The 17489-nt window shown below is 49.4% G+C and overlaps 1 protein-coding gene across 8 annotated transcripts in view; it reads left to right on the forward strand.

Annotated features, from left to right (window-relative positions):
• GRAMD1B (GRAM domain containing 1B) overlaps positions 1-17489 on the forward strand; it is a 195063-nt gene that overhangs the window by 165302 nt on the left and 12272 nt on the right. For all 8 annotated transcript variants that reach the window (XM_037841782.1, XM_037841777.1, XM_037841778.1 and 5 more), the window contains 12 exons: positions 2116-2200; positions 2453-2556; positions 3324-3419; positions 4661-4741; positions 6494-6609; positions 8678-8834; positions 9948-10137; positions 11810-11953; positions 13015-13133; positions 13353-13495; positions 15502-15605; positions 16822-17025. In XM_037841782.1, coding sequence (XP_037697710.1) covers positions 2116-2200; positions 2453-2556; positions 3324-3419; positions 4661-4741; positions 6494-6609; positions 8678-8834; positions 9948-10137; positions 11810-11953; positions 13015-13133; positions 13353-13495; positions 15502-15605; positions 16822-17025 — 1543 coding nt within the window. The remainder of the gene's footprint in view (positions 1-2115; positions 2201-2452; positions 2557-3323; positions 3420-4660; positions 4742-6493; positions 6610-8677; positions 8835-9947; positions 10138-11809; positions 11954-13014; positions 13134-13352; positions 13496-15501; positions 15606-16821; positions 17026-17489) is intronic.

The raw sequence follows: 17489 nt of genomic DNA on the forward strand, positions 1-17489 counted from the left end.
TAGCTGTTGGGGCTCCCAGAGCAGGTGAACATCTCATCCCAAAGATAGTGTGCTCTTCTGGAACATCCATGTTGTTTCCATCTTGGCACAAGGACCGTGAGCAGCTCCTCTCCGGAGGCACCCTACGGTCAGTCAAGACCAGGAGCTCCGGTCGGTCTGCCTTGGTTCACATTCTTCTCCCACGCAGTCCCGATGCACTTAGGGCAGGCCGTTAACTTCTCTGTGCCTCAGTTTTCTCATGTGTAAGATGGAGTAACAAAAGCAACCCTGTGATAGGATGAAATGATGTTGCAAATGGCTCAGTCTGGTGGGTGCATGGTACATAGTCACTGCTTGTCACACGCCTGCTGAGTTGCAGCGCTAGGAGGTTAGACACAATAACTTACTGATCGCCATCAGGTGTGAAGTCTGTTGGAAGAGCCCCGGGGGTCATCTGGTCGGATATCTCAGTACCAGCCTGAAACTCATACGTGGCCAGAGGAATGTTGTGTTCTGACGTCTTCTCTAGTCATAGGTGTCATGGGACAAGCTGGCTTTCAGATATCCACTCCCAATGGCCCTGATACTTGGCTTGAAAAAAATGGCCAGCAATTTTTGGAGTTTGGGGTTTGATTACACTGTGGTATTCCTTTGGGGAGGCAACAGGGCCCCCACCATTGTGAGTGTCACTTGTTTTATAAATAAGCCAAGAACAAGAGTTTAAAATTCAAAGTAACTAGAGACAAAGTGCCTGAAAGCACCATCTTCTCTCTCCCCTGGAAAACCTCCCCAGACTAAAGGCATGCCTTTTTCTCTTGCTCTAACTTTCTGGGATACTCCTGTTTCCCAAAGCTCCAAAAAACCATTGTGCCACTGGGCTCAGGAGGTCAGTGCATGCTACTCATGTGGTCGAGGCCATGGCCTCCGCTTCCTCGTGGGCCATTTAGCTTTGCAGGAATCTCATTCGACTGTCACACAGCTGCATGCCAGCGGAGACCCGGGGAAGAGGGCAAGAAAGTGTAAATGGCCATCACCCCTCAGGGACCTCCCGAAGACAGCCCTTTTGCCTCATGTGCTCCTCTGGAGGGTCAGCTACAGAATCTGTGTAGAAGGAGTCGGCCCAGGCCCGAGGGCAGAGCAGGTGTCTCTCTTCCGTCAGGTTGTGGCAGTTCCTGGGCTGTGCATTTGTTTTAAGTATCATCCTTGGGTGCCACGGGGCATGCATCCTTTTTTATTCAAATTACAAGATTAGAGAGGGCAGAGTTCCTGTCTGTTCAACTGGTTCACGACATTTCCAAGGAAGATTTGCTAAGGCAGGCTGTGGGTAGAAGAATCTGCACCGAGGCACCCATAAAAAGCTAGGTGGGCAGAGGGGGACTTCTGGCAGCTTAGCAGCTGGGGCAGGTGAGCACAGCACTGGAACTCAGATCTGGATTCAAGTTCTGGCTCTGCCGCCGACCAGCAGGGCAACCTGGGCCAGGTGGCTTCTCTCCGGCCTTAGTTTCTCATCAGTAACATAAGGGTCGGGATTCAATAATCTTGTAAGGATGGGGATGGAATGATGGTTAGTGCTTCCAGGGTGCCAGGTGCGCTTTTAAATCCTCCACCTGTGTGTTTAGTTGAGTACTAGTTTTATGTACTTGTTCTTTTTCTTTTTTTTTAATGACATCTTTTACACACAGTCAAGTGTTCCTCGTGTTAGGCATGGCAATGACTTTTTCCGATGGGTGCCCTGGACACCATCCTTGCTGGGGTCTAGCTGAGGGGCTGGGGGAGCCCCTGGAACCACTGCTTTCCTGTCCAGGTGGGGCTGCCTGCTGGCAGAGGTCAGGGGAGCGGTAGCTGACGTGATGGGCCCCAGGAAGCTCCCTGGAGGGATTCTTCCTTCCTTTCTCTTCTTAGGATGCGATGTGGGTCCCTTTGATGGCTACTGGATACGAAGCCCTTTGCAGTATCACGTTCTCCACTCAGTTGTTCCGTCCCAACCCCCTTTGCCCATCCCGGCCCCCTAGCACCTGTGGGTTAACCAAGCCTCCTCTTTGCCTTTCAAACACTCAAGCCCCTCCCGTCCACACCTGCCTCCCTAACCTCTCAGAACCTGGGTGCATCCTGCTAAACTTGGCCATTGTCACGCAGGTATTAAGCCCCACTTACAAGCAGAGAAATGAAGACTTCAGAAAGCTCTTTAAGCAACTTCCAGACACGGAGCGCCTCATTGTTGGTGAGCTGGGTGACCTCTAAGGGGGCGCCCCCTCCCCCCATCTCATCAAGCATATTTTGCATCCTTCACATTCCTGCTCTTGAGTTGCTGGGGACTTCCTTGGCCGCCATTCAAGTGTCTCATACCCTTTGTCAGCTGTGGACGATCAGGCCCCCCCGGGTGCTGGCGGGAGGGGGACGTGCTCAGTAGGCTGTGGTTTGCTGAAAACACTTCTGCCCCTGAGCGCTTGCTCCTGTCCTCATCCTACCACAGATTACTCATGTGCACTCCAAAGAGACATTCTTCTTCAGGGCCGCCTCTACCTCTCTGAAAATTGGATCTGCTTCTACAGCAACATCTTCCGCTGGGAAACTCTGGTAAAGAGCTGGGGTGCATGCTCCCTTGGACTGTCCCCTGGGTTGAGGCTGCGGCTGAGCAAGCTGCCCCCCACTTTCTCCCTTTGGCTGACTTCATGCTCTACCTCAGGTGAACAGAAACACATTCCTGAGTCTTGCAGGGTACCCAGTTCTGAGCCTCAATAACGGAATCTTGTCTGCCGTGTCTTCCCCTCCCTCCCTCTTGAGTGTGGAAGGGAGCGTTGACAGCAATTGCTTTTGGAAAATGCTGGAGAAAATTTGGCAAGGGTCACAGCAGAAGGTGGCATAGCCGAGGAGAAAGGATATTGGCCTTGGGACTCAGAAGGACTGGCTTGTCTGCTTAATGGATTCTGCAGCTAATTAGCTGCATGATTTTAGGATAGTCTTTTCTTCTTTGCCAGTGTTTCCCAATCTTATAAAACAGGGGGAGAGATCAAAGTAATGACTTTTATGGTCCCCTCCAGCACCAGAGTTCTGAGATTCTAGAAGTGGCAAATAATTGTGGGACCTCTGCATGTAGAAATGAGAAAGCTCCCTGAACCAAGAATCAAAATACCCTTGGCTCTACATGAGGCTCCGTCACTACCTAGCTCTGGGAAATAAGGAGTTAAACCCGATGAGCTCTAAGGAGGTCTCTTGTAGGTATAGAAATATGTGAACTGTGATCTGATTTCCTCTGTCTCACCTGGTGCCATGAGAACACTGCCTGACTCTACTAATGCCCCCTCTTGCTTGTTATCCATTCCCTGTCCCTGTGGGGATGCCAGCTGACAGTCCGCTTGAAAGACATCTGCTCCATGACTAAAGAGAAAACAGCTCGCCTCATTCCCAATGCCATCCAAGTTTGCACTGATTCAGAAAAGGTAAGTGGAGCCCCCCACACCCCACTCCCTTACATTGCATTGATACTGAGACCTAGAGGATTGGGATGTTGCAGATTGTGGGAATCCGCTTCCTGGTGGACAGGGCGGACACAGTCTGAGCAGGGGTCGGGGCAGAGGGGCAGAACACCTGGATTTGTGTCCTGCGGCTCTAGGCATGCCGGGTATGCCGGGTAACCTCTCTAAGCCTCAGTTTTCTCATGCATAGAGTAGAGCCAGTGATCCCTGTTTAACAGGGTCTTGGAATGACACCATCTGTTTGGAAACATAAGATTGGAAAGTTCTCTATGAATATAAATCGTTTATCATTATGTATCAGTCTAGCTGGTTATATAGCTCAAGAGAGATAAAGGGTTTGATAGGAAATGGATTGACCAGATCATATGGGGACAATATGGTAGGCAAAATTTAGGACAGAAAAATCGCTGTGATTTTCAACCTCTATCCAGACATGGAGATTTTAGATTCTGGATTCAGGGTTGACAAGGTTTCTGCTGATGACATGGTCTGCAGTTCTCTGGACTTGAGCAGTTCGCTGGCGAGAACTGTGGGACTCTGGGGTTAGATAGTCTTTGGGGTGAATTCTAGCTCCTGCACTAACAAGCTCTGTGAAAATACAAGTTGCCATAGCTTGCCAGCTTCTGTTTCCCTTTATCATGTGTTGGCAATTTTGTATACTTTCTGAGGCTTTTGCATGGTTCCCATGAAACAGTGTTTGTAAAACACCTGGTACCTGCTCCGGCTCAGCCAGGTCTTGGTTTCCCTTGCCTTCTTCCTGCAAACCATAAACAGCTGCCACTCGTGACCACTTTCTATTTTGTTTACTGATTTCACCACCCACATAGAAAAGTGCTAATATTCAAATATTTGTTGAATTAATGAAGGAAAGGGTCCATGGGTTTGTCTTCTCCATTCCCTTTATGCTAGATGACAGCTCACTGCTTACCCCGTTCAATAGGTAGCTGAATGGGATTTTTTTATGGAGGTGAAAATTTCAAAAAAGAGAGAGGATCACTGAGGACAGCGTGGGTGAGGGCTGTGGGGACTTGGCTATCCCAGTTCCCTAGGCCCCCAGTGCACTGACAGGCCTGTGCTGTGATCCCTGGTCACTGAGAGTCAATGGCATTTTAGGATGAAATCAGTAGATTTTCTTAAAGAAAGGAGCACCGTATTTCCATTGTAAGTCTGAACAGGCATCTCTTAACTTTTCTTTTCCAATCTAGCACTTTTTCACTTCATTTGGGGCCCGAGATAGGACATACATGATGATGTTCCGGCTCTGGCAGAATGCTCTCCTTGAAAAGGTAAGTACTGCCCAGCTCCTTCCTTCAGCCTCAGGGCGCACATCCCCCCACAGTGACCGTTCCCTTTGGGCGTGGCAGTCAGTGGTGCCAAATAAAGTCATGTCCCCTCCGGGTTCTAGAAATCCCAAGACTTGGGGTGGGTTACTCACCCTCATACCATTGGTAGTGGCCCAGGTCCTGAAAGTAGCATGTCCTCTTACGTGAAGGGCCTCTGAGCTGCCAAGAGTAAGGCACTCATCCACCAGGCACCTCTGGGCACCAATTGACTGCTTGGGTGTTTGAAGACACTGTGAGGAGACACAGATGGAGGACGCACCTGGTCCCTGCCTTGACGAGCTCCCAGTCAGATGGGGTGGGGGTGCAGGCAGCAGTCTCCAAGCCAGAAAAAGAGATGGAGAAAGATGCGTGTGTGCATGTGTGTGTACGTATATATGTATATATACACGTGAGCATGTATGTATATGTCTACATATGATATAGATGAAATGACGTATATATTTGCTTAAATACATACATGTCATTTCATATATGCATGTATCTGCTTTGACTATAGCCCAAATGCATTACTAGCTAAAGAAACTTGAGTAGATTCATTATCTAGAATTTCTTCTAACCTGAGAGCCTAGAGCTTTGTTATAAATTCTGATAACTTATTTGAGCTAAGATCTTCTGCCTGTATTAGCCATCAAGAATGGTAAAATAGTAAAAGTGTTTGAGTCTCCACTGGCAGGTTAGAATTTTCAGTTCACAACTACTGTCATTTCTAAATAAGACATAGGATCATCCATGTGGTTCCCAAGTGCCCTCACAAAAGAACTATCCAAATTCTGCCTGGTGAACATTCTTTAAGTTTGATGTTTTTAGAAAAAGATATTGGCTGCTCCTGTTTTTATTAATGTTCTTGCCCTCTTTTGGATATACTTCTCCCTGTCACCTCTTCCTTTCCTTCCAATTCAAGACCCATTCATCATCTCCACCTCTGATCTCAATTCTTTGCTGGAAACTCCGAATCTCATATGAGCTAAATCACAGTGGGAAAGGCAGACAGTGCTTTCGTGGAGGCCGTGTAGACACCCAATGTAATCAGGAAAACAACAGAACTGATGAGCAGAACCACAGGCAAACTGATGCTATTTGAGAAGAAAGAAGAAAGTATTCGGGTGCTTGAGACAGGGTTGGATGAGATGACTTTTGGAGCCCATTAAACTGGGAGAATGTAGGACTCTTTCCAATGGTCATGGAATGTGCCACCTTTGAGGTTGAACCTCATTCCCAGAAGGGATCCAGCAGGGATCTGTGTGGCTATATAGCTACCGGCAGTAGAGAAGATTTCTGAGTTGGGGAAGAGTGGGAGACGGAGTCCAGATCAGAAGTTCCGTGATCACTTTTGCCCCCCTACAATTTCCCTTTGGCCCCAGGTTTATGCCCTTTAACGTACCTCATGAATAGGAGCAAAAGATGGGGCAGTTACCACCCTCAGAGGTCCAATTGGTCATTGAGTTCAGGCAAAGAAAGACCAAGTTCCTGGCTTTGCTAGAATCCATATTCCTAGGGAGAAGATTGGTGTCTTGAGGAGAGGGAAGGAGAGGCAGGTGAGGTTGTCATGGAGGCAGCTGCTCTCCTCGTGGTCCTGCGAGGGAGACTTAAGTTTGAGTATTGCCAGGAGAAGTGAGTCCAGCTCAGGGCTTCTGCATGGAGAGGGAGGATGTGAAGGGGGAAGGCTCAGCGTCATCTCCCTTCTCTCCCCTGTAGCCTCTGTGTCCCAAGGAGCTCTGGCACTTTGTTCACCAGTGTTATGGGAACGAGTTGGGCCTGACCAGTGATGATGAGGACTACGTGCCTCCTGACGATGACTTCAACACGATGGGGTGAGCGAGGGCTGGGGCTGGGCCACCCAGGGATTCGGGAAGCCCCCTCGGATGAGGGCCTCCCCCGAGGAGGGGGTGGGATGGCAGTGGGGCCTCATTGGGAGGTGACGTCCAAGTAAGGGCATGAAGGAAGTGAGGGAATGGGCCATGGGAGCTCCTTGGGGAGGAACATTCCAGACAGAAGGAAGAGTAGGCTGGCCGATGTGGCCGCACAGAAACGAAAAGAGAAAGTGGTAGGAGATGCAGTGTGAGAGTAGACAGACCAGATCCTAAGGGCCTGTGGGCCATTGTGATGATTGGCTTTTCCTCGGAGTGAGATGGGAAGCCTTGGGAAGGTTTGGAGTGCCTAACTGAAAAGATCTGACTTAGCATTTTAACAGGATCACTCTGGCTTCTTTGTTGAAAATAGAGTGAAGGAGAAAAAAGGCAGAATCAGGGAGACTGGCTAAGAGGCTGCTGAATAATTTAGATAACTTAGATGAGACATGCTGATGGTTTGGACCAGGAGGGTCATGGTAGAAATGGTGACAGCAGTCAGTTTCCATGTTTTGAAGATAAAACCAGAAATGTTTTGAAGGATTTGCTGGTGGATCAGATGTGTGGGATGTGAGAGAAAGGAAGGAACCAAGCCTGACTTTAAGTTTTTGGTTAGTTTCACCATCTGGAAGGATGGAGTTGCGCCAAGTGGAGATGGACAATTCTGTGGGCAGATTTAGGGGGAGATCAGGAGCTTGGTTTTAGGCAAGTTGAGATTGAGATGATTGTTAAACAGTCAAGTGCAGAGTTAAGTGGGCAGTTGGTGTATGAGTGTGGAGAAGTCTGGGCTGGAGACATAAATTTGGGAATTATTAATAGATAGCCACAACTGGCTAAAATCACCAAGTAGTTGAGTGAATATGAAAAGAAGTCCAACTAATGAAAATGTTCTAAAATTGATTGTGGTGATGAATGCACAACTATGTGATGACGCTGTGAGCCACTGATTGTATACTTTGGATGGATTGTATGGTGTGTGAATATATCTCAATAAAATTAAATTTAAAAAAAAATAAGTCAAGGACTGGGTCAGGTGACACTCCAATGAGAGGAAGAAGTGGCAGAGGAGATCATGAAAGAACATCCAGTGAGGTAGGAGGAGCACCAGGAGAATTCAGTATCCTGAAAGCCAAGGGAAGGAGGTTGTACGGAGAAGGAGGTATTCTGTTACATGGTATTGTTTTAAGGAGATGGAGCTGCTGTTTTAAGTTCTGAAGAGAAGGGAGCTCAACTGTATCACATGCTGTTGATAGATAAGAAAGATGGGGCCTGTGACTTGACTGACAGAAAGCATGCTTGAGGTTGGAAAGGTAGGCCAAGTCCTGTTGGGAGTGCGAGACATAGAGGGGAAGGAAAGGAACAAAAGAGGAAGTACAGAGACCTGGGCTCAGGTATGAATTCTGATACTTGATGGTGGTATCACTTAACCTCCATGCATATCTGATTATCTCTAGAATCTCTGGAATGCACATAATGATTTGCTCAGAGTTGTTGTGTATCCGGATGAGGTAATGTAATAGCAGAGTATTGTAAAGTATAAGTGAGATATTGAGGACGATGACAACAGTGATAAGGATGATAGTGAGCTGCACCACCTTCATCTGGAGGAGAATTTTTCCTCAGAATTTAAAGAATTATGACCCAGAATCTGGACAGTTACCTCCAGCAGAGCGCACTGTATTGACTCTTGTCCTCCTCACTGTGTAGGAGATAGAACATGTGCTCAGAGCCCAGAGGTTTGATTCCAATGATCAGGTTGGGATGGACACCAAGAGAGAAAAATAGTTGAAGAGGAGTAATGGTCAGCTCAGGTAGAGACAAGTTCAAGGAGGGTGCTGAAGGAGATTTCAGGGGAGCAAGAAAGGAGAAATTTGGGATAAGAGGAGAATCATGCAAAGCAAGGAAGCAGGAAAACCTATGGTTCTAGATGGGTAGACAGGCTGAGGTTCTTAGAATAGCTGGCAGTCTTGACCACTTAGGTTCACGTAGACCCACTGGTGTCTTCTCTCCCATTGCCCTGCCCACCTCTCAGCTACTGCGAGGAGATCCCCGTGGAAGAGAATGAAGTCAATGACAGCTCATCCAAAAGCAGCATAGAGACCAAGCCGGACGCCAGTCCGCAGCTGCCAAAGAAATCCATCACCAACAGCACACTGACATCCACAGGGAGCAGCGAAGCCCCTGTCTCGGTAGGAGCAGTTGGTCCTGTGCTTCCACCTCCCAGCACAGGGGCCAGTGTTTCCTACCTCAGTTAACCACACGAGGGCCCAACGTGGGGCATGGGTGGTGCAGTCAGCTTCTTCAAGGAGGTATCCTGGAGCACGTGAGCTTGCTGCCGTCTAATAGTGTCCCAAGGTCCAGAGGTGGGTTCTAGGTGCTTGGGATATGAGATTTTGTTGGACTTCTGAGCAGATGAAAGCCATTCCAGAAGGCTTCTCCCTTCCCCTTGCTCTATATAGCTTTTGAGTTTGTGGTCCCTGCTCAGGCCAATCCCCATTTTCCTTTTCATTCTCCTTGTCTAATGTAGAGGAAGGGGTCTAGAGTTCGGCTGTTATATCCAGAATCCCTGACCCAAGACTGATATGTTAGCTGTGCTCTGGGTGGGCTACTCCAAATCAGCCCATCTGGTGGAGAACTACTCCAGGTGGCTTTTTTTCCCACTGCTTTGATCTAAAGTCAATACTGTACATGATTATAGAACTGTAAAACCACCTATTATTTGTTTATTTGCTCTTTCAATAAATATTCACTGAGTTCCTAGTATATGCACTCGGATTTATTTTCCCACTGTGCAGGCGAGTGGAAGAGTGGGTGGGGTTCCCAGAAAAGGGAGCCTCATAGTCCAGTGGCTTAGGAGTCAGACCACCTGGCCTTAGAATGAAAACATCTGAGTCTGACCTCTCATCTCCATTTCGTCTCTCTGAGGTTATCCTTAAAGTGGGAAGGTTTGTATCTGCTCCCTTCCAAAGCTCATGGGAAAATGGGTCCAAAAATGCTTATGAAGCCTTTTGAGCTCTTAGAATTAAAAGGTACTGCCTGGAGGCAGGCTGGTGTTGTTACAGCATGGTGGAGGTGTGGCTCCAGGAAAGGGCTGTGATTGAAGGAGCTAACTCCCTGGACTTGTGAGGCTTGGTGTGCTGCTTCCGTGGCCAGCCAGAGAAAGACAGGACCTCAGCCCTGCTCCTTGGCACCTGTGTTTTGAATATATGAGCTCCCGAGGCCAGATGTGCCCTCATCTCCCTTGGGAGAGTAGATCCAGATGAGCTTTCTACTGTTGGATGACTCCTCTGTCTCCTCTGCAGTTTGACGGCCTGCCCCTGGAGGAGGAGGTGCTGGACGGCGATGGGTCCCTGGAGAAGGAGCTCGCCATTGACAACATCATAGGGGAGAAGATGGAAATCATCGCACCTGTGAACTCCCCTTCGTTGGATTTCAATGACAACGAAGACATCCCCACCGAGCTCAGTGACTCCTCTGATACCCACGATGAAGGTAGGCATTTTAAAACAGGTGCAGAGTGGTCCTTTCTCACTCTGTTGTGAAGGCTAAAAGGATGTCCCTCTCTGGGGACCAGAGTCACTCTCTCTAGGTTCCTGGTGGAAGGATGGGCAACAGAAATTTAAGAAAAAAAAGGTACATTTTGTTATTAGCAAACATCCCTTTTTCCAGGTACTCGCTACAGGATCCTCATCATTCTGTATTTGTCTTTCCTTGCTCAACAGATAATGATTTGTCCTGCCATCCAGTCTCGTTACTAAGCGTACCCCCTGTTAGCATTGCCTTGCCTTGCATCTCGGTCCCTCATAGAGATGCAAGGGAAGGCAATCTCCTTATGCCACAAGGAAAGTGCCAGGCAGCTGCTCCCTGGAAATAATTAGATTTTAATGGAAACTTCCTGAAGATAGCTGCAGAACTCATTAGTGACTCCAGCATGGGGTTTTTAGGCTATGCTAGCCGAAAAGATGTTGCTAGGTCAGACAGACTTTGGAGCCATCATTTCTCTCTAATTATTCTAAGTAGACAGCTTCATAGTTGACTCCTGCCTGGGGTCAGCTTCTAGGACCTCACACAGGAAAACGCTGCTTCTTACATACCATGGAGGGAAGCCAAATTCTCAGAGTACTCATTAAATTGGTTGACAGCTTACCTCCATTGAAGTGGCGCTAGTTCCGGCAAGTGAGTCCAAGCCAACAGTGCTCACTTACTCATCCCTGGACAATTGCTACACCTGGAGTGGTTTGCTAAGCTTTGCTTGGTTTCCCAACGCCCATCTAGGATCCAGGACCAGTGCAGTGACAGTACAGATTGCAGAGTAGCAGAGGGTGCCATTCATATAAAGATGTGACTTTTCCCCCGACCTGTACAGTCATAAGTACTGGCCCTGTAGGAAACTCATGAGCTCTTCTTGGCCCCCTCAGCATTGTAGGCTGCCAGAAATGTCAGGGTCCTCCTGGCCTTCAGATACACCCATGCGAGGGCAGAAACTGGGCCCAGGGCTGCTGAGGGTGGAGAGAAGTACTGGGCCTGAGCCACTTGCCTCCGAGCTCAGACACATGCTCTGGTAGTGGAGAGGAAATCCAGAGAATTAAAGGTTACTGAATCCTAGGGGAAAGAAGCAGCCTTCTGGGAGGAGAGCAGGGCTTGTGTACTGAGGGATCTCTACCCATTGTGTCATCCCAGCCTTAGAAGCTTTTATATTTCAGTATTGCAGATGAGCCATGTCCCCTGAACATGCCTATGTCAGAGACCACAGTGCCACTTGTTGTCAATGGTGGTTGATGTCCAGATGTTTGATAACTGAGACTTGCGTTCAGGCAGGCTCAGGAAGTCATCATTTACTTGATTTTTAGTCCAAGGTCAGCTTAGTTAGGAAGGTTTGAAAGTGTAAAAGCGAATAGAGCATCCGCAAACTCTCTGTAAAGGATGAATGAATAGAATGCAAGCAAGAGGGATTTGTGTGCATCCCAGGGAAGGAAAGAACTGAAGCAAAGTCACCAAGAGCTGGGGCCATGAGCCCAGCTGCCCCTTCCATGGCCTCCCTCTGCCCTCGGCCACTGTTCCCGCCCTAACCAGAGACAGATGTGTTCTGGGGGATTGATCCTGGGGTCAGTTGCCCCCTGCCCCCACCTCCACTGTCTGACTCCTCACCCTTTGTTCTGTGCAGGGGAGGTCCAGGCCTTCTATGATGACCTGAGTGGCCGCCAGTACGTGAACGAAGTCTTCAGCTTCAGCGTGGACAAGCTCTACGACCTCCTCTTCACCGACTCACCCTTCCAGAGAGAATTCATGGAGCAGCGGCGCTTTTCCGGTCCGTGCGGCCTGGGGCAGCTCCTCCCGTCCCATCCTGTTCTGTCTACCCTCTTCCCTTTCTACTTTTCCTCCCTCCCTCTTCCCTTCTCTTCCCTCTTCTCCAGCACCTTCCTTTCCCAGGCCATCTGATGGCACAGGGCCCCAGTTTTCTGCCTTAGCTGATGCCAAGCTCCCCGAGAGCTCTGCCTGCCCACTCCTCCCACAAATGCGGTGTCTTTGCTGCTTGCTTGTTGTGCACCCAACCCTTGGTGCTGGGCCCCAAAGACTCACCAGTGAGCAAGACCTGCCTGGTTGCTGCCTTCACAGAGCTTACTACTCCCTAAAGAATAGCAGCTCCTGCTTCCTGGGAGGCGCCCCCCATATGCCATCTACCTTACATTATCTCATTTCATCCTCACGTGCGGTAGGGGCTGTGACTCCCAGGGACCCGCAAGAAAACTGACTCTCAGAGAGACTCTGGCCACTTGTCCGAGGTCATACGGCTCAGTAGTACCTGAGCCAGGACTCGAATCCAGGAGCTTGTGCTTCTAGCCTCCCTCCGTGCCCCGTCTCCTCCCCATGATGCCCCATGGCAGGGACTGTGGCTCTGACCGAGCAGAGCCGCTTAGCACCCTCCTCAGTGAAAACCCATCTGGGCATCAGCAGACCCTGTGCAGGAGGAGTGGACATGTGAGGGCACTGGGAGGTCATGCCTTAGAGGAGAGGACTTGTTCCCAAGGGATCTGGGCCCTTGTCACAGTAGCTCCAGTGTTGCCAGAAGCCCCGTAGGCAGCGCTGGGACCTCCTGCCCCAGCCCCAGGAACAATCAGCATTCTGGAGCTCTGTGTAGAATTTCGGCAATGCTACAATAAGCCTCTTTCAGCTTTGACTCCCCTTCCTCCCACCCCACGCCCCTGCCCTCCTCCGCCACGCTGCCCCTCCCCTGGCCCTCAGGCGTCCACTGGCTTCCTTTTGGGGCAGTCAGCACAGTCAAAGGAAGCTCATTTGGAGGGGAAATTCAGAAGTGGGGAGGGGTTGCCACTTCCACTCTCTCATTCCAAGGCTCCTCTCCACCCTCAGATATCATCTTCCATCCATGGAAGAAAGAAGAGAACGGAAACCAGAGCCGAGTGATTCTTTACACCATCACCCTTACCAACCCACTGGCTCCCAAAACCGCCACCGTCAGGGAGACACAGGTAAGTACAAGGTAGAGGCAGATAAGTGCAGGCCGGAAGATGCTAGAAGCTCTGGATGCGAGTGTCGGGTGGCCCGGAAATGGCAGCATCCCGCAGTCTTCAGCACAGCTCCTGCCAGTGGCTCAGAAGTCCTGGGTGGGTGAGGGAGATGGGAGGAGGAGGGGCCTTTCCCATCTGGCCTCGCCTCGGTTCTGTCCTCCGGACCTTCCCTCCTCACAGACCATGTACAAGGCTAGCCAGGAGAGCGAATGTTACGTGGTTGATGCCGAGGTCCTGACCCACGACGTGCCGTACCACGACTATTTCTACACCATCAATCGCTACACCCTCACCCGCGTGGCTCGGAACAAGAGTCGACTCAGGTGCAGAGTCTGGGGGGCCTGAGGGGGTGCAAAAGAGGTTCTTGGTGTGTATCAGGGGCTTTCCCTTAGAGAACAGCCATTTGCTCCTGAAGAGGATGGAGGAGGTTGGGTATATGCTGCCCGCTGGCTCATTCTTTCTTCCACCTCTTCCTCTCTGAAACTTCTGGGACTCCTCTACCTCCCTGTCATGATGGAGTTAATTATTCTCTCTACCGAGTGTTCCCCTTTCCACTCTTCAGGACACCTCTTTGGTAAAACTTGCTGCTGTTTATTGTCCGTGGTCTGCCAAGTACTGCATAAATGCTTTACTTGCATTAGCTGGGATCTTCAGAATGACCCGGCAAGACGGATTTCATCCCCATTTTTTAGATAAGAGAACTGAGGCTCATGCATGTTAAATAACTTAGCCAGGAATCACGTCCCACCAAGTACTGTAACCTGGGTCTTAGAAACGCACACCCATGCCCGTGCCACCGTGCCATCTGGTGGTGTGATTTGCCTTTTGTCTCCCCTGTTGGACAAGGGGAGCTCCTGGAGAGCAGGAATCCCATGTTGTTCTCTGCTTTATTCCCAGTACCCAGCCCAGTGCCTGCACATTTTAGAGTCCAGGAATGTTGACTGAGGGAATAATTATAATGCCATCTGCAGGGAGGGTTCTGTCCTGTACTCTAGGATGCACATTCAAAGGAAGAAATTTAGACCCTGATTTCAGAAAGCGTGTTGTCAGTTGAAAAATCAGGACAAACTCTCCCCTGAAAATAATTGGATTGCCTGTTTGTATCTTAGACCAAGTTCTTTCGGTTGCAAGAAGCAGAAATGCACTCAAGTAGTGCAAATAAAATAGGGGTTTAAGGAAAGGCAACAGAGAGGTCTCTCTGGAATTGGGAAGAGTTGGGTCACCACACTTCGAAAAGGGCCTGCCTCTTTTTCATCCTTTTAATATATTTTGGATTCTGTGTTGCTCTCTGAGCATCTGCGCCTCCTCTCCCTCTCCCTTCTCTCTATCCTTTGTTCCTTTCTTTCCCTCCCTTCTCTCTTTTCCCTTCTATTTCCCCTACCCTTTCTCCCCAGTTCTCTAGGTTTCTCTACTCCAGAGTCCCAAGAGAACCTTCCAGCTGCTTGTCTTTTCTCCCCAGTCCACATAAAGGTAGCAAGGTGACCTTGGATAGACCCTTATAGCAGTGCCCGCCTCAGCCAGTAAGTGGTTGTTGGGTCGGGGAGAGAGGCGGCCCCCAGTGTGGGCACACTGACATCAGAGGCACCCATCAGAGAGTGGGTGGAGGCTGTGTCCTCTGGGGCAGGACAGTCAGCCCTAGACATGGAAAGAATAAGGTGGGAGACTGTATTGACAGGTAGAAACGAACTTAAGGAGGAGACAGAAAGGAGGGCTGCCGTGTAGGAGAGGCGTTGCTGAGACTGCAGGAGATATGGGCAGTGGAGAGACCAGTGATTGGGAGAGAGGATCCTTGGCAAGAGCAAGAGCTGGCAGGGTTTGTGGGATAGTGAAGAGGTGAAAGTGATGGAACCCTGGAGCCTGACTTAGACTTAAAAGCCTCTGGAGAAGGAGAGAAGAACCCTGCCAAATGGATGGGCCATGCTGCTTTCCTTTCAGCGTCAGTTGCTCAAAAGGGATTTGACTTCAGGCTAGGGCTCTTCCTTGGCCGCTGGCAAGCTGCTCAGAACCATCCGGAGCCCTCTGGAGAGGAGGCAGTATGTTGCCATAAGGACAATTCTGGGCTTGGAGTCAGGAGCTCTTGTCAATGGCCTTTGGTCTGCTTGAATATTCTAAACCTCAGCTTTCTCATCTATAAAATGGGAATAAATCCACCTGTTCTACCATCCTCCAGGGTGGTCAGGAAGATCATGTAACATGAGAGGACATATTATCTGTCTAGTGCAGTACAGATGTGGAGCTGTTCTGGCCTTAAACCTGAATTTCTCTTTTTCCACCAGAGGAGGGTCCCAACCAAGGAAATGACTGATCTTGTTTCTGGCTCGTTCCTCAGGGTCTCCACAGAGCTGCGTTATCGAAAACAGCCCTGGGGATTGGTGAAAACCTTCATCGAGAAGAACTTCTGGAGTGGGCTGGAGGACTACTTCCGCCATTTAGGTGGGCAGGACAGTCATCACTGCCGGTGGAACTGGAGAAACGAGTGAACCGTACATGGGAGACCTGGAAAGTGGGGAGGGGGACTTAGACAATGAATTAGTCGCATTCATGGAGTCCTGAAGCCTGCCCCACAAATGAATACAAAATGTGGGGTGTATGTGAACATGTGTATTTTCTAAGGTTAATTTTTGTGTAGGGTGGGAGATAGGGATCCAACTTGCATGCGTGCGTGTGTGTGGGGGGTTGTCCAGTTTTCCCAGCACCATTTGTTGAAAAGACTGTTTTTTTACCCATTGGTCGAAAATCAACGGGCCATAGATGAATGGGTTTATTTCTGGACCTTCAGTTCTATTCCATTTGTCTGTATGTCTGTCCTTGTGCCATTACCGCACTGTTTTGATTACTGTAGCTTTGTAGCAAGTTTTGAAGTCAGGAAATGTGAGACTTCCAACTTTGCTCTTACTTTACCAAGATTGTTTTGACTGTCCAGGACCCCTACCCATTCCATATGAAATTGAGGATCAGCTTTTCCATTTCTACAAATATCACTGCTGGAATATTGATAGGGATTGCATAGTTGGGTTGGATAAGTGTGATTCTGTGATGACTTTGGGTAGTATTGACATCTTAACATAATATTGGCATCTAACAATATTAAGTCTTCCAATCCATGAACCCAGGATGTCTTGCCTATTTATTTAGGTCTACTTTAGTTTCCTCCAACAATGTTTTAGTTTTCAGTGTACAAGTCTTTCACGTCCTTGTTTAAATTTATTCCTAGAACATTTTTCTAAAGAATATGTCTGTAACTTTTGGGAACATCATTAAGGGATCTGTGACCCCCAAAATACTGTAATATATCTACTACAGTAATCTGTTATGTGAAGGATCTGCAAATAGCCTGTGAATGCATCTATTAGGAAGCATGTGCTGTGCTCCAAATTGTATATATGAGGGGCAGATGTTGGGAACATATGCGATGCTGAACAACCCAGAAGAGAGTTGGGCTGGCTTGGGTCCCAGAAATACTTCCTGGGGCTCACGGGCATCCCTGAGGGGCCTCTGCCCTCCCAGTCAATGCCCTGGTGCACACTATGGGAAAATGGTGCCCATCAAGGTCTTGATTAAAGCAGAGGGAGAGTCGTCTCTGAGGCCCACACCTTGGGTTGAAGGGATGGGAAGATGGCCTCTGACGTGGCCCTTTTGGCTCTGACAGAGAGCGAGCTGACCAAGACGGAGAGCACCTACCTGGCCGAGATGCACAGACAGTCTCCCAAAGAGAAGGCCAGCAAGCCCTCCACAGTGCGCAGAAGGAAGCGTCCCCACGCCCACCTGCGGGTCCCTCACCTGGAGGAGGTGATGAGCCCCGTCACCACGCCCACTGACGAGGACGTGGGCCACAGGATCAAGCATGTGGCAGGTGGGTGCCAGGTGGGGCTGGGGGTGGGGCTGGAGGAGGGCTTTAGGCTGGAGCTTCATGTCTGTGTCAAGGCACACACACACTGGGTTTGCACCTTCAGTAAGTTTGCATATAATTTGTACATGATTCATTTTACCTGAGACTTCCAGTGCTCTTTCTAGTTTTCTCTGCCCATTTAAGTCCTTCAGCCCCTGCTAAATCCATGTGTATGCTCTGCTTAGCCAAAGTTGCCTTCAGGTTTATACCTCCATGTTTCCCATGCTCCATGGCTGTCTGCATAGGCTCGAGTATGCAGCTTCCGGATCCTTGGGAAATGCACCAGGGAGAAGCCCACCCAGACCCCGGGGATTACCCTGAAACACAAAGGTCAGGGAGTCCAAGGCAGCGCTACTTCACATGGCCCCAATGGGCCCACCAAGGGCCTGCCTTCCCTGGCACTAGATTCCTGGCTATTTCTTCTCATC

This window comes from Choloepus didactylus, chromosome 6 (assembly GCF_015220235.1).
Source record: "Choloepus didactylus isolate mChoDid1 chromosome 6, mChoDid1.pri, whole genome shotgun sequence".
Classification (NCBI taxonomy): domain Eukaryota; kingdom Metazoa; phylum Chordata; class Mammalia; order Pilosa; family Megalonychidae; genus Choloepus; species Choloepus didactylus.